The 14,706-nt window shown below is 26.8% G+C and overlaps 2 protein-coding genes across 3 annotated transcripts; one reads left to right on the forward strand and one right to left on the reverse strand.

The window, feature by feature from the left end:
• Positions 1–38: 38 nt before the first annotated feature.
• LOC139996928 (uncharacterized) lies at positions 39–6,233 on the forward strand. Its single transcript, XM_072021479.1, has 15 exons — positions 39–748; positions 1,064–1,197; positions 1,280–1,381; positions 1,453–1,577; positions 1,646–1,829; positions 1,911–2,014; positions 2,100–2,216; positions 2,308–2,423; positions 2,549–2,597; positions 2,753–2,932; positions 3,021–3,261; positions 3,385–4,317; positions 4,508–4,671; positions 4,824–4,983; positions 5,079–6,233. The coding sequence occupies exons 2-15, from the start codon at positions 1,072–1,074 to the stop codon at positions 5,919–5,921; spliced, it is 3,444 nt and encodes a 1,147-aa protein (XP_071877580.1). The 5' UTR covers positions 39–748; positions 1,064–1,071; the 3' UTR covers positions 5,922–6,233.
• Positions 6,234–6,901: 668 nt separating this feature from the next.
• Positions 6,902–14,590, reverse strand: Gluprors (Glutamyl-prolyl-tRNA synthetase). Of its 2 annotated transcripts, XM_072021476.1 has the most exons (14): positions 14,124–14,590; positions 13,601–13,783; positions 13,099–13,511; positions 12,669–13,020; positions 12,393–12,564; positions 11,907–12,308; positions 11,385–11,835; positions 11,073–11,312; positions 9,039–10,976; positions 8,538–8,939; positions 8,083–8,471; positions 7,862–8,005; positions 7,615–7,781; positions 6,902–7,456 (listed from the first exon to the last, which is right to left on the reverse strand). In XM_072021476.1, the coding sequence occupies exons 1-13, from the start codon at positions 14,164–14,166 to the stop codon at positions 7,616–7,618; spliced, it is 5,295 nt and encodes a 1,764-aa protein (XP_071877577.1). In that variant the 5' UTR covers positions 14,167–14,590; the 3' UTR covers positions 6,902–7,456; position 7,615. The 2 variants fall into 2 exon arrangements, with proteins under 2 accessions (XP_071877577.1, XP_071877576.1); XM_072021475.1 differs by lacking the exon at positions 6,902–7,456 and having other exon boundaries at positions 7,554–7,781; positions 14,124–14,589.
• Positions 14,591–14,706: the final 116 nt, after the last annotated feature.

A 14,706-nucleotide genomic window follows, 5' to 3' on the forward strand; every position in this document is an offset into this window, starting at 1 on the left:
TTGTATGTTAATTATTATGATATATTGAAAAATAATAAGAGTAAAAATATGTAATCTGTACCCAAATATTTGTAAAAAATTAATTTAACTGTTTGAATAGTTTACCTATTGCGTCACCAGAGAGCGCAGCATCTGGATAAATATCGTTATACGTGCAACTGGGACTATATCGTACGTGTGTGTATATATATTCAATGGCTTGTAATTTCTTCTAAATGAAAGTGTGTGTAGTGCATATTTTGTTAATAATAAATAATAATTAATAATTTGAATTAAATAAAGTTTTATTTATCAATTTTTAAACAGATATACGAATATAGAATTTATACGGCTATTGGAATGTGAATCTTTATTAAAAGTTTGGTGTAGTATCACATTAATTATATGGAGTTTCCCCGCGTAGTATTATTTTGAAAATAAGCTGCTTGTGATCGAGCAATAACCTATTAAAATTTAAAAATTTGTTATTTCTTTATGTATTCTTGTCTGTATTGTGCGGAAAAAGATATTAATCGGGTTATTGAAATGGAATGTTTCATTTATATTATCATGCATTAATATTACGATTTCTCATTCTGTCGATCGTTTTCATTGTAAGAATGGCTTATATGTACATTGTACATACGTAATAAAAGTGTTTTCCAAATATGTATTTATAAAGAAAGTTCATATGATACTTTTAATTCTGATGTATACTTTATCTACATATATGCGTCTGGAGTTGTGCCTTTAGAAAAAAATTTAATTTGTACGTATTGCACTGGTTTTATTTTACATACCGCTTATTTGCTACAACAATGACAATGACAATTAAAAATTTGCCGTTTTTTACTTATTGATGTAAGAAGAATGATTCCTACTTATATAAAATATTCAAATTTATTTTTTTAAGTACGCCATTGTATAATAAATAAACAATATATTTATTGTATTTGTTTAATAGACATTTATTGTGTTAAATATATTACAGTCATATACACTTTTTGTATTAGTTATATAAAAAATATTATATATTAATCTCTTATGTATTATACATTTTAAATCTGTTTATTAAATTTTATAGCGAATACCATGTCAAAGCGCAATAAACCATCTAAACATAGAATTTGCTGCTTCTGTAGATTATCAGAGAATAATGAATTGGAATTTGGAAAATTTTATGAAGATGGTGAAATTGTTACACATTATTATTGTTTGGTACATGATTTTATAAATATATTTTAAACAGTTTTAATATCATAATACATATTTAATATTTCAACACAATATCCTGTTATAGCTTTTATCATCAAACATGCAACAGAGAGGAAAGGATGATGAAGGTATTTTAGGATTTTTGAAAACAGATATAAAGAAGGAAATTAGCAGGGGCAAAAAATTGGTAGGTATTCATATATAAACAAAAAAGGAAAAATATATATTTGAAAATTATAATATGATTTTAATTTAAAGGTATGTTCATACTGCAAAAAAGCTGGTGCCACTTTGGGATGTTGTAATGTAAAATGTAAAAAAATATTTCATTATCCTTGTGGGCTAAGGGCTGGAACCCTAAATCAATTTTTTGATGAATTTAGGTACATTATGTTTATATTGACTTTATAATTTTGGCCTTTTTAAAAATAATGAATATATTATATTTTAGATCATATTGTATAAAGCATAGACCAAAACAAAAAATAGATGCTCGAGTCAAAATTGAATTGTCAAAAACCAATAAAGTAGTATGTTGTATATGTTATGATGAAGTAGATCCTTATGATACAGTTGGTACAATGTGGGCTCCATGTTGTAAAAAAAATGCATGGTTTCATAGAAAATGTGTTCAGGTAAAATAACAGTTTATTTAAAAATATTTGAATTTTTAAGTATATAGAAATATATATTAGTTTCTGAAAAAATTGTTTTAGCAACTGGCTATAAGTGCTGGTTATTTTTTTAAGTGTCCTTTATGCAATAATAAAAATTCATTTCAAAAGGCAATGTCAGAATTTGGTATTTTTATTCCAAGTCAGTAAGTAAGAAATAAAGTTTGTTTGTATACTTTGTAATAAAATGCCAAATCAGAAGAGTTTTTCATTTTAATGGTTTTGCTTTAGAGATGCTTCTTGGGAACTCGTACCCAATGCATTTGAAGAACTTTTATATAGACATGATCAATGTAATGCTCCAATATGCTTATGTCCTAAAGGTAGAAAATATACAAGTTTTAACGCGTAAGTAAAGAAAAATTTTATTTATTACATATTAATGTGACTAAAGATTTTAATTTCTCATTTTTTATATGTTGTAATTGTGATTTGGCAGGAAATGGGAATTAGCTCTTTGTCGAACTTGTGGTTCACAAGGAACTCACATGGCTTGTGGACAGCTTAAATGGGCTAATCCTGTTTGGGAATGTGGAGAGTGTATTTCTATTCTAGGTAAACAATTAAGAACTTTTTAACTAAAGTTTTTGAAGAAATATATATAAGTAAATATAATAACCTTTTACCTATATAATTACCTATATAATATTATTATAATCTTGATTTATTCTTTTACATAGGCAAATCTAAGGCGACTGCTAGTTCAAGCACAACAAAAGATACATTACAGTATGTATTAGTCTGTTTCTAGGTATTAAATTTAAGTATTATTACTTAATAAATATATGAATTATTAGTATATTATTTATAAATTTAAATTATTACATATATTGTATTTAGTATATATATAATATATATTATTACATACATAATTATTTCTCCAGGAATGTTTCTGATTTCGAAGATTCTGACAGTGATATTTCTGTTGGTAAAGACTCACCTATACCATTTGCATCAAGTTCACCACTTATAAGTTCTGCATCACAATCACCAATAGTTAAACAACGTCCTGGTCCTCGAAGTTTTAAATTAAGACAGCTTAAACTAATTGAAGAAATGCAAAAGTTAGTATTTAAATAATATAAGGTATTAAAAGCATAAATTTCTAAGTACATTAAACTTAATATTAAAAGCTATTTTAATATTCAATAGCAGTAATAAGTATCGAACCAGTGCAAATATAAATACCATGTTGAATCCAACGAATGTGGAAAGGCACAGCCTGCAGTCTACAAGTACTAAGGAAAATTTTATGAATGTGTCAAGTTCAGTAACAGCTTCAATGTTACATAATTATGAAGATAGTTCCAATTCTTCAATTTGGCATTCCAAATCACAACTGGACAAACAAGTTGATATTATTACACTCGATAGCGATGATGACATTATAGAGGCAAATATTAAAACTTATAAACACGAATTAAATGAGAATATAAATTATTTCAATATTAAAAATATAAATTAAATAATCATTTATAAAATACAATTTACACAGATGTTCGTATATATTTTACAGGCCAGTAATTTTATTTCATTAAATAACGTGTTTATTGAAGCTAATAAAAGTGAAAATTCTTTATCTTCGTTTAAAAGAAATAAAGTCGAATCTAATAAAAGTAATACTATATACGATTCTAGTCTATTAAAAATAGAAAAATTATTACAAGAAAACAATCAAAATCAAACAGATACTAATAATTCCTTGATAAGTAATTTAAATGTAACTGAATTTGATAATTTAAAGAAATTCAGTCCACAGAATAAAACAAATTTTAACATTTTGGATAATGTAATACAATTAAACGATGAAAATGAACACAATTGTACTGATTTTACTTCAAATATCAAAATTACAAATGTAGTTTCATTGGCACCCAAAGAATTTGAGAATCTATCATCTATTGAACTAGAACAAAAGATCAATAATCCAACAACACAAAATAGGGATGGATTGATAAGTAATAATTCACTGCTACAACCTTCATGTTATCACAGTAATATTTTAAAATTAAATTTAAAAAGAAAACGTGATAAAAGTATATCGTTCCCAATAGCTTCATGCATAAGTGAACCTAAAAAGTTGCGGGAAACTAATAGTGTAATGGAAGAAACATCACGAACATCACACATACCTTTACATGCTTTTATGTATGTTACATCCAATAAAAATAATCTAAAAATTAGTAATCATAATGAGGATAGCACTTCGATAGATGAATTTCATTTGCAAAACAAAAAGAAACATATTCAAATTAAACAAAATTGTAATAAGAATCAAGATATTCCACATACGTCTAGTGCAAAATGTTCATTAAAAATGAATGCATCAAATAATATATTCATTAATAATACTGATACAAACAAAGAAAAATTTCACATGTCTGTAGATACTGTAAATGAAATGAATAAAATATCTAAAAATATTAAAGTTAATAATAACATAAAAGATGTAAGTAAAATATCTTTTAAATTGTATATTTTCTATAAAAGAGACGTATAATAAATAACTGTGTCTATATATTATATTTCATATTAACATTATTTATTAAAGAATATTTTTATTTAAAAATAGTTTGAAAAAGAAAATTTATAAATTCTTTAAATTGTTTTATTGAATGCATCGTTTGTAATATTAACAGTGTGATGACAATGGAGGTATCAGCCCTGTTATTGAATCAAGTAACAGAAGTTTGACAGATGATGCAAGAATTAATTGCATTGAAAAACCTATCATATTAGACCATTCAAAACCAAAAAAATCACAAATAACCGAACAATGGAAACCTCAGAACGATGTTGAAATGTAAGCATTATATATCTCTATTAATATTTTTATATTATAACAATTTACCGAAATTTAATTTTACATATTTGTACTTCCAAATGGATAAAATGTTTGGTAAGTAATATCATTGCACTTGTATATAAAATATTATGATATTTCATGAATTATAGGCTTATTCTAAAACAACACAGGACATCAAGTAATAAATTTCACAATACGTATTGGCAAGAGAAAAGTGAATCCACAGACAGTAATTATTCTAAATTAATACCAGAATATGTGTGTTTACGTGATCTTAAGTTTCGTGTATCTAATATAAATAATCTGCAGGTGAATATATTTCAATTAGTATTTGTCTATTATATCATTAAAAATATGTAGGAACTTTATGGATTACCTATCTGATTATAATTCTTTTTACATAGATGATCTTATATGATAAATATTCTGTAAATATTAATATGGAATGTGTAACTACTACAAGGAAGAACACTACATTTGATGTACCAATAAAAAAGGTTGCTCCACAATGTATTTTTAAAACACAAAATGATACTCTCCTAAATGTTAGATCTGGAAATATTTATAGCAATAAAGACAAAAGTGCAAGCTTATTTGTTAATGAATACTCTGAACATGATCAAGATGATATAAAGGAAAATCTGGATCCAGTAATAACAATTCCTTGCAAAACTACAAAAGATGATTTACTAATTAATACAACATTAGTTACAAATAATCCAAATGCTTTTACAAATAACAATAATCAAAATGAGAATAAAACAGTTGAGCATAACGATGGAGGACGAAATCATGAAACTATTAGATTAAGTGACGACACTAAAAATAACTTCGATGCCATTACAAGTTGTAACTATAATTGTGGTAGAAGTATTAATGATGTAGAACAAAATATTCAAAATTTAAACTTTGATGATATTATAAACAGAACATATGAAATACACAATATGAAAAAAGGTTTGAAAACAGATTTTAAAGTAAGTATTGATTTAAAAAAGATTAAATGTTTTGTCGATGATAATCCAGACTTGTTCTCAAGATATAAAAAAGAGGATAGTAAAAGGTGCATTCAACAAGTAAATTTTTTAAAAGAACAAAATAATATACAAACAAATTTTAACTCACCAGAACATGTAAAAAATTCAAGCATAGATGAATCAAAACATGATGAAAATTCTACATTATCTACATCTAAATATGTAATAAAAGAATCGACAAGTCACAACACTGAAACTGGAAAAGATTGAAGATTTCATTACTGAAATGAAATCGTTACAATAAACGATACATATTGGTATTTTGTCCAATAGTTAGAAATGTGATTTAAGAAGTACTAATAAAAAATTGTTTAAAATAATATATTTTCGATGTTATAATATAAATATGTACATAGAAAACTCGTATTTTAAAACCTAAAACGGTATTTATTTACAAAATGTTAAAAGCACATTTATACATGGTACATTCATTAATAATATAATTTCATAAAATAAATATATCACTTTTGTATGCAACATTTAAAAACGTAATACAAGAATAATTTGTAAATTTTGTAAAATTACATATGTACGTAAATATAAATACTCGTACATACAAAATGTATCAGAGTGGGTAATATGTGTAATTGGACAGAAGATGAGTTTATAAACAAAGACAAATTGAAAAAAAGGATAACATCTTTTCATTTCAGATTTTTTTCTACAGAAAGTCGAGTTTGAAAATTTAGACTACTCGGCTCATTACTGATCGAATTGATTGTGTCTGTCAATGACTATTATTTCAAATTTGAAGTACCGAAAAAGAAGCTTGAAACGAAAAGTTTTATTCTACACTTTTGATTTACCTTTATTTGTAGAATAACTTCTTACCTGCTTGTACCACCCTTATTCAATTGAAAGTTAGCTACGTGCATACGTAATAGAAAAATTTTCAAATATGATTTTTTCCAAAATAAAATCTCAACCAAGAATCTTCATCTTTCTCGACTTACTTTTGTATATAAAATAACTTTTTGCCTGATTACCATCTCTCCTGATATATTCTAGAAGATGTTAAAAATATACATATTTGAAAAAATACTATTGTTTTGTTTCAATTATGAATTAGAAATACTGTATATATATGTTGGTAAATACATCTCAATTCTATATACAATACATTACTTTAGCTTCTAATATATTTGCAATAAGTATTATTTATACTTATAAATTTATAATATTTAAGTACCTTTTATAATTAAATTTTATAGTTTATTTATGAAATGCTTTCAAAATCTAAATAGCATATGTCTTCTCCTTTATTATTCCTAGTTGTATATGTAGTATATGTCTTACTATATTTCAAATCATTTAAAAATTTGTTATAGTTTATTTTGTTTTATGTAATATAACAAACAATTTTTTCCAATAGTTTGTTTATATTCATCTACAATTTAACTATAAATAAGGATACATAAAATTAAGTAAAATTTATTTAAATAGAGGTTTAAACAATATAAGCAATGTAATAAATTTTAGATACAATTACAGCAATTGTAAGCAAATACAATGATAAATAAAATAATGATAAAATGAACTTGATTATTTCAAATTTGAAATAGTATTAGGTCGTTCGAATAGTTTTTTTCGTTTTATGAGGAAATAATGGATGCACAACATTTTCCGTTTTATATTATTTTATCGAATTACGTATGATCTATTTTGTTCTATCAAAATAAGGATCACAACGTTCGACAGATTAGGCTTCATGTTTGTATAAAGATGCGTCGTTGTAAAAGATGTGTCTGTAAAAGAAAGACACTTTTCGGACAACCTAATACAAATATCAATTCATATGGATAAGTATTATAATACTAATATTAAAGTCATATGTAGAAAACCTGTTGTTTAAAGAAATTTTTATTGTAATAATTGTCTCATTTTTTTATACATATTAGATTACTTTAATAGCTACGGCCGAAAAGTGTATAAAACTGCGGTTTGTTCTGACAATCGGGGTGGATACATGTTTGTTTATCAAAAGATGCTGATGAAGGTGGTTGTTCAAATGGTATGCATAGACTTTTTGCACCCATTGATAATGTTCCAATTTCTCCTCCCGTATCCTCTCTATGAAAAGAAATAAAATGTATCTACTTTATATTCTACAGACAAGTGTCAATCATAGAAAAGATTTTAACCATATTTACCGTGCACTGTCGCGTTTAATTTTATCTTCACAAGATGATTCTCCACAAAATGGTGATAATAATATGTTTTTTTCATTGAGATAAGAACAAAATTCATTCCAATTATCCGCACGCTTAATATGCTCGTTTAAGTTCTTTTTTGCTCTGTTAGGGAAAAAGTCCATTTATAAAATAATAGTATTTACAATATTATATAAAGATCTTATTTTCTAATAGCTTACTTGGAAAGCATATCTGCTTGTATATTAGTTAGTAATGTATGCAAAGCCGTGACTACGTCAGGTCTTTTTGCAAATACTCTTTCAGAATTATCTCTACGTACAAAAGTGACCTGATTTTTGTTTAAGTCTTTAGGACCTACTTCAATTCTTACAGGTACACCTTTTAATTCCCAATGATTAAATTTCCAACCTGGAGTGCGATTACTTCGATAATCTGCTTTAACTCTAAGCGAATCTTTCGAAAGTTCACCCAATAATTTATTACATTCAGAAAACAATAATTCTCTTTGTTGAGGCGTTGTACTTGCTGTAATACCGCAAGGAACTATAATGGCTTGAATACAAGCTACATTTGGTGGTAATACTAAACCTTTATCATCTCCATGGACCTAGAAATGAAGTATGAAATTATTTCCCTAAAAACTATTCTTCTACTAAAGCAAAGATATATGTACCATTATCATAACTCCAATCGTGCGAGTCGTTAGACCCCATGAATTTTGATAGACAAATGTTTTTTCATTCCCTTCTACTGCATTCTCTACTTGAATATTAAACATTTTAGAAAAATTTTGTCCAAGATGATGACTTGTCGCTCCTTGTATTGCACGACCACTTGTTGAAATAAAAGCTTCAACAGTGGTAGTGTAGTCACCACCAGCAAATTTCTCTTTTTCCGTTTTACGGCCTTTAACAACAGGTACTGCTAACAAGTCTTCATATACTCTTGCATATAGATCTAAAATGATCATGACTTCTTCATCAGCCTCAGCTTTAGTAGCAAAAGCAGAATGACCTTCTTGCCACAAAAATTCTCTTGTACGTAAGAAAGGTTTAGGATCTTTAAATTCCCATCTCTGTGATAAAGGAACATTTGATTACAATAACATTTTAAATAAAAAAGTAATTATTTTATTCGTAATAACTAACAATTTACATGTGTATTTGATACTTACTACAACATTATTCCATTGATTAAGTTTTAAAGGAAGTTCAGTATCAGATTTTAACCATTTGGCATAAGCAGGATACATTACAGTCTCTGATGTTGGTCTTATAGCAATAGGTTCTGCTAAGTCTGATTCTCCACATTTTGTTACCCATGCAACTTCAGGAGCAAAATCTGCTATGTGCTTTTTTTCTTTTTCTAATACTGTTCGTGTAACGAACATAGGAAAATAACATTCTTGTACACCCATTTGTGTTATTTCTTTGTCAATGTATTCTTTTATCATTTTCCACACAGCAAAACTCCACGGGCGGTAAACATAACAACCGGATACATCGTAATATTCAATCATACCACTTTTAGTAATAATTTGAGAATACCAATCAAAGAAATTTTCTTCTTTTCTTGCCTCTAATCCTAATCTTGTTTTACCTATATCTACATCTTTCATGCTTTCATTTTTACTTATTTCTTTATTAGATGTATTCTGTTTTTCGCGTTTAGAAACATCTTCTTTTTTCTTCTTAGACATATCAGATATTGATTTCCATTCTTGTCCTGTTAATGCCTTATAATTATTTTTCAAATCTAATAGAATTTTTATTTCTTGGTCAATAATACTTCTATCTGTTTTAATTTCCTTTAATTTTTTTACTTTATCTCCTTGTTTCTGTATACTTTCTGATATTTTGTCAGCAGAATTTTCGTCTTTATTCGTTACATCACTTGTTGGAATAGTAGATGGTTTCCAATCTTGACCAGTAACAGATTTGTAATCTGACTTCAAAGCCAAAAGTTTTTTTACCTCTTCATCGATAACACTTTTTTCTGCTTTCGAACTTTTTAATTGTCTTACTTTATCTCCCTGTTTTTGTATACTTTCTGATATTTTGTCAGCAGAATTTTCGTCTTTATTCGTTACATCACTTGTTGGAATAGTAGATGGTTTCCAATCTTGACCAGTAACAGATTTGTAATCTGACTTCAAAGCCAAAAGTTTTTTTACCTCTTCATCGATAACACTTTTTTCTGCTTTCGAACTTTTTAATTGTCTTACTTTATCTCCCTGTTTTTGTATACTTTCTGATATTTTGTCAGCAGAATTTTCGTCTTTATTCGTTACATCACTTGTTGGAATAGTAGATGGTTTCCAATCTTGACCAGTAACAGATTTGTAATCTGACTTCAAAGCCAAAAGTTTTTTTACCTCTTCATCGATAACACTTTTTTCTGCTTTCGAACTTTTTAATTGTCTTACTTTATCTCCCTGTTTTTGTATACTTTCTGATATTTTGTCAGCAGAATTTTCGTCTTTATTCGTTACATCACTTGTTGGAATAGTAGATGGTTTCCAATCTTGACCAGTAACAGATTTGTAATCTGACTTCAAAGCCAAAAGTTTTTTTACCTCTTCATCGATAACACTTTTTTCTGCTTTCGAACTTTTTAATTGCCTTACTTTATCTCCCTGTTTTTGTATACTTTCTGATATTTTGTCAGCAGAATTTTCGTCTTTATTCGTTACATCACTTGTTGGAATAGTAGATGGTTTCCAATCTTGACCAGTAATAGATTTGTAATCCAACTTTAAAGCCAGAAGCTTTTTTACCTCTTCATCAATAACACTTTTTTCTGCTTTCGAACTTTTTAATTGTCTTACTTTATCTCCTTGTTTTTGAATTTCATTATATAATCTTACAACATGCGATTCTGTTAATATATCTTTTGTTATGTTTTGATTTTTTATTCCAGTCCACTCATTACCAGTTTTATTTTTATATTCTGTTTTTAAATTAGAAAGTCGTTGCATTTCTTGATTTATCTTCAATTGTAATTCTTTAATTCTGCTTTCTTGTTGTACAATATTTTCAGACAATGTATTTTCATCAGATATCATTTGCGACTTATTTAAAGTTGTAATTAAGTTCGCATCTAATGTTTGTTTCTAAAATAATAACAATAAGAAAAAGAATTTAAATAATGTAAATCATATTACATGTACATTATTAACTTATAATTGTAGAAATAAAATGATACATACATTTTTTTGAGAAATTTCTTTAACAGATACTGGTGTACTACCAGTAGGTATGGATTTTGTTACATTTGTAGTATGGCCATCTGGAATATGAAATAATATTAAAGGCTGTTCTCTAGAAGAAAATGGGCTAACAGGAGCATAAGATACATCGCATCTAAAAAATCCTTTTCTTTGTAATTGAATTATTTCTCCTTTTTCCACATGTTTTAATGCTACTTCTCCAAGCATTTGTATCTCTGTCTGAAATATTTACTACATATATTTTTGTTCTGTTTCTTAAATTTATAATTAGTAAAAATGATAAAAACTCACTCTTGTATTTTTTGCAATGAAATCTTTGTAATCATCATCCTTTCCCAATATTGACTTACTTATAATATGATCAAAATAAACAGCGTAGCATGGAATTAGACTAACTTTACTAACATCATGATTTTTATCAGACGGTATCGATAACCATGTAATTTTTAATGTATTTTTATAATCTTTGTTTTCTAAATTTAATTGTGCTACAACTCGTTTAATAACATCATTCTCTCTTTCAATTTTTTTTATTAAAATGTTACCCCAATTAATGAAGGTAGCATTTTGACCTTCAGCTAGCAAATTTGCATCATCTCTTTCTATATATACCTGTGATCCTATTAATACTTGTTTAGTGCCTTTTGATATATCTTTTGGATGATTTTGAACAGTTAACCATTCTTCCTTCGCATCATCTATATGCACTGGTACAATTTTATTATATTCCAAAGCGGTATATCTAAAAATCGATTATTATGTGAATTAGCTTTATGAATATTTTTTTATAAAAACATTTTTTGTGTAGTATACCTAGTAGCAACTGGATCAATAACTTTTTTGTTAAATGCCCATATTTTATCCCATTCCATGAAAACGACAGATTTTGAACTACCTTGAGCAATAATAAATTGTTTCAATCCTTCAACTGTCATCCCTCTTCTCAGAATACCCCTTACTGTTGGAAAGCGTGGATCATCCCAACCATCAACTAAACCTTGATCAACGAACCAAGTTAATTTTCTTTTTGATAAAACTGTGTGCGTCATATTCAAACGTGAATATTCCCATATATAAGGACGTCTCAATCCCAGGGCATCAATTATCCAATAAAATTGAACATCTCTGTCATGATATTCTGTTGTACGTAAAGTATGAGTAACGTTTTCGACAGCATCAACAATAGGACAAGCAAAATCATATATTGGGTAAACCCTATATGAAAAATTGTTACTGAATTAAATATACAAAAAATGAAGCATTTGTTAAGTTCTTTAGATTTTTAATATTCATACATACTTATATTTTGTTCCAGTACGAGGATGTGGTTCTGGTTTGCATCTATAAATTGTTGGATCTCGTAAACATCCATTCGTAGATTGATAATCAATCTTTGCTCTAACACAACATTCCTGACCTTTAACTGTACCCTGCTGCATCTCATTCCATAATTCAAGATTCTGTTCAATGGCTAAGAATATGAATATAATGATGTTCTTAATAACTTTTTTTCCTTTAGATTATTTTGAAAACATTGTGCTATTTTTATTTTAATTTTTAATGTTTTATACTTACAATTATTTCTGTTTGATGACATCAACTTCTGATCACGCTGTTCTTTCATTATATCAGCTGGTGTATTATCTACATATGCCTTACCATCTTTTATCAGTTTAGTACAATACTCCAACATTAAATCAAAGTAATCAGAAGAATGAGTAAATCGATCTGGTTTAATTTGCAATAACTCTAAATCTTCTAGAATAGCTTTTTCAAACTCTACATTCTCTTTCGCAGGATTTGTATCGTCGAATCTCATAATGAATTGTCCTTGAAATGTTTGTGCATAATATTGATTTAACAAGGCAGCCTTAGCATGACCAATATGTAAATAGCCACTTGCTTCTGGTGGGAAACGTACTATGACCTATTATAGGAATAAATAAATTTATACAGATTTATGTACCTTATAAAATAAAGTTTGTTATAAATATAAATTACTTACTTTACCCATTTCTGCTCCAGGCAAATCAATAAATTTACCTTCTTGCTTTCTTTGCCCTGTTTGTTTATTAATAGTTTTCTCAGATTGTACATTATTATGAAGAGATAGTTTAGCATTCTTTTCAACTAAATGTAATGCTTTTGTCACAACTGATAATGAAAGCATCTGTTTATACCATCTGGTTATATTAATAAATTTTTTTTCGAATTGTGTTAAAAATTTCTTATCTACAAGAGTACAAAATACATGGATGTCAGCAATTGTTAATTTTTTGGAGACCAACCAAGTGTTTGTCATTAATATGTTATCTAAATAAGAGAGTGCATCTTCCTTTAATGGATAAAATTCAAGAGGTCCGATTGCAAATGATAACCAATGATCAACTTCAGTCTTTTCACGAGGATTGACACCACCTAAATTAAAAATATAACGAAAGTAAATAAAAAAATAAAATCTATTTATATATTATAAAAGAAATAATACATATATGATATACACTTACCATAAAGATCTGTACATGTAGTTCTAGCAAAATAGCGACTAACATCACTGCTTCTTTTTCCCAATACTTTATTTTGACTATTAGTTAGTTGTATATTTCCATCATCCTTCCAATCATTGCACCAAACTATTTCAATTTTTTCCTTATTTTGCGAATTGATTACCTCTAATACTATCAATGCATCTATATACATTACAAAACATCAATTGTCAAATTAACACAATTTTATTTTTAAAAAATACATAATAGTAGTTTATTTAACACTACATTTATATTTATTTATTAATTTATTTAATTTATATTACATTTATATTTAGTTTATTAAACACTACACTAGGAAGATATTTTCTAACATTAAGTTAGATATTATCAAATAAAACACACTTTTTCACTAATATTATTTAAAAATAAAGAAAAAATAAGACTTCGTTTAGCGAACATTTTTGACATCTGTTTTCTACATTATTTTTGACGTATGTAGTTGAACTTACTATATTTAACAAAATTGTGTTGTAGAACATACCTGTTGGAGGATTTTTAGAATCAACTATAACTTTATAAGTCATTTTTATATGTGGAAATTATGCTTTAATAGAAATTACATTCATAAATATATCCGCTTAGGTTAGAATCTCTCCACGTGCCCAATGGTGCCCACTTATGATTAATTCTACACGATCTGTGTTCTATACTACTTTCTTTAAATTTATACATATACATATACACATAACTATAGTGCTCTCAGAAGTACATGCTACAAATCAGATATAAATCTAACGCGATAAATTGATCTCTTTTAATGCAGTTAAAATTTGAATTTCATCCGAAAATTATAGCATTTTTTACATATAAGTCATTTATCAATATAGATAGTATTAAGGTATAGAATTAAAATGTGTAATTTCAAATATGCACTTATACTATTCTAAACAATAGATAGTAGTAAGAATTATTTCTTATTCGAAAATTATAACATCCTTTATACATAAATTATTTATCAATGTAAATAGTATTAAGCTATAGAACTAAAATGTGTAATTTCAAATATGTGCTTATATTATTCTAAACAATAGATGGAAATAAGGATTATTTTTTTATTCGAAGAT

Source organism: Bombus fervidus, chromosome 19, assembly GCF_041682495.2.
Source record: "Bombus fervidus isolate BK054 chromosome 19, iyBomFerv1, whole genome shotgun sequence".
NCBI lineage: Eukaryota > Metazoa > Arthropoda > Insecta > Hymenoptera > Apidae > Bombus > Bombus fervidus.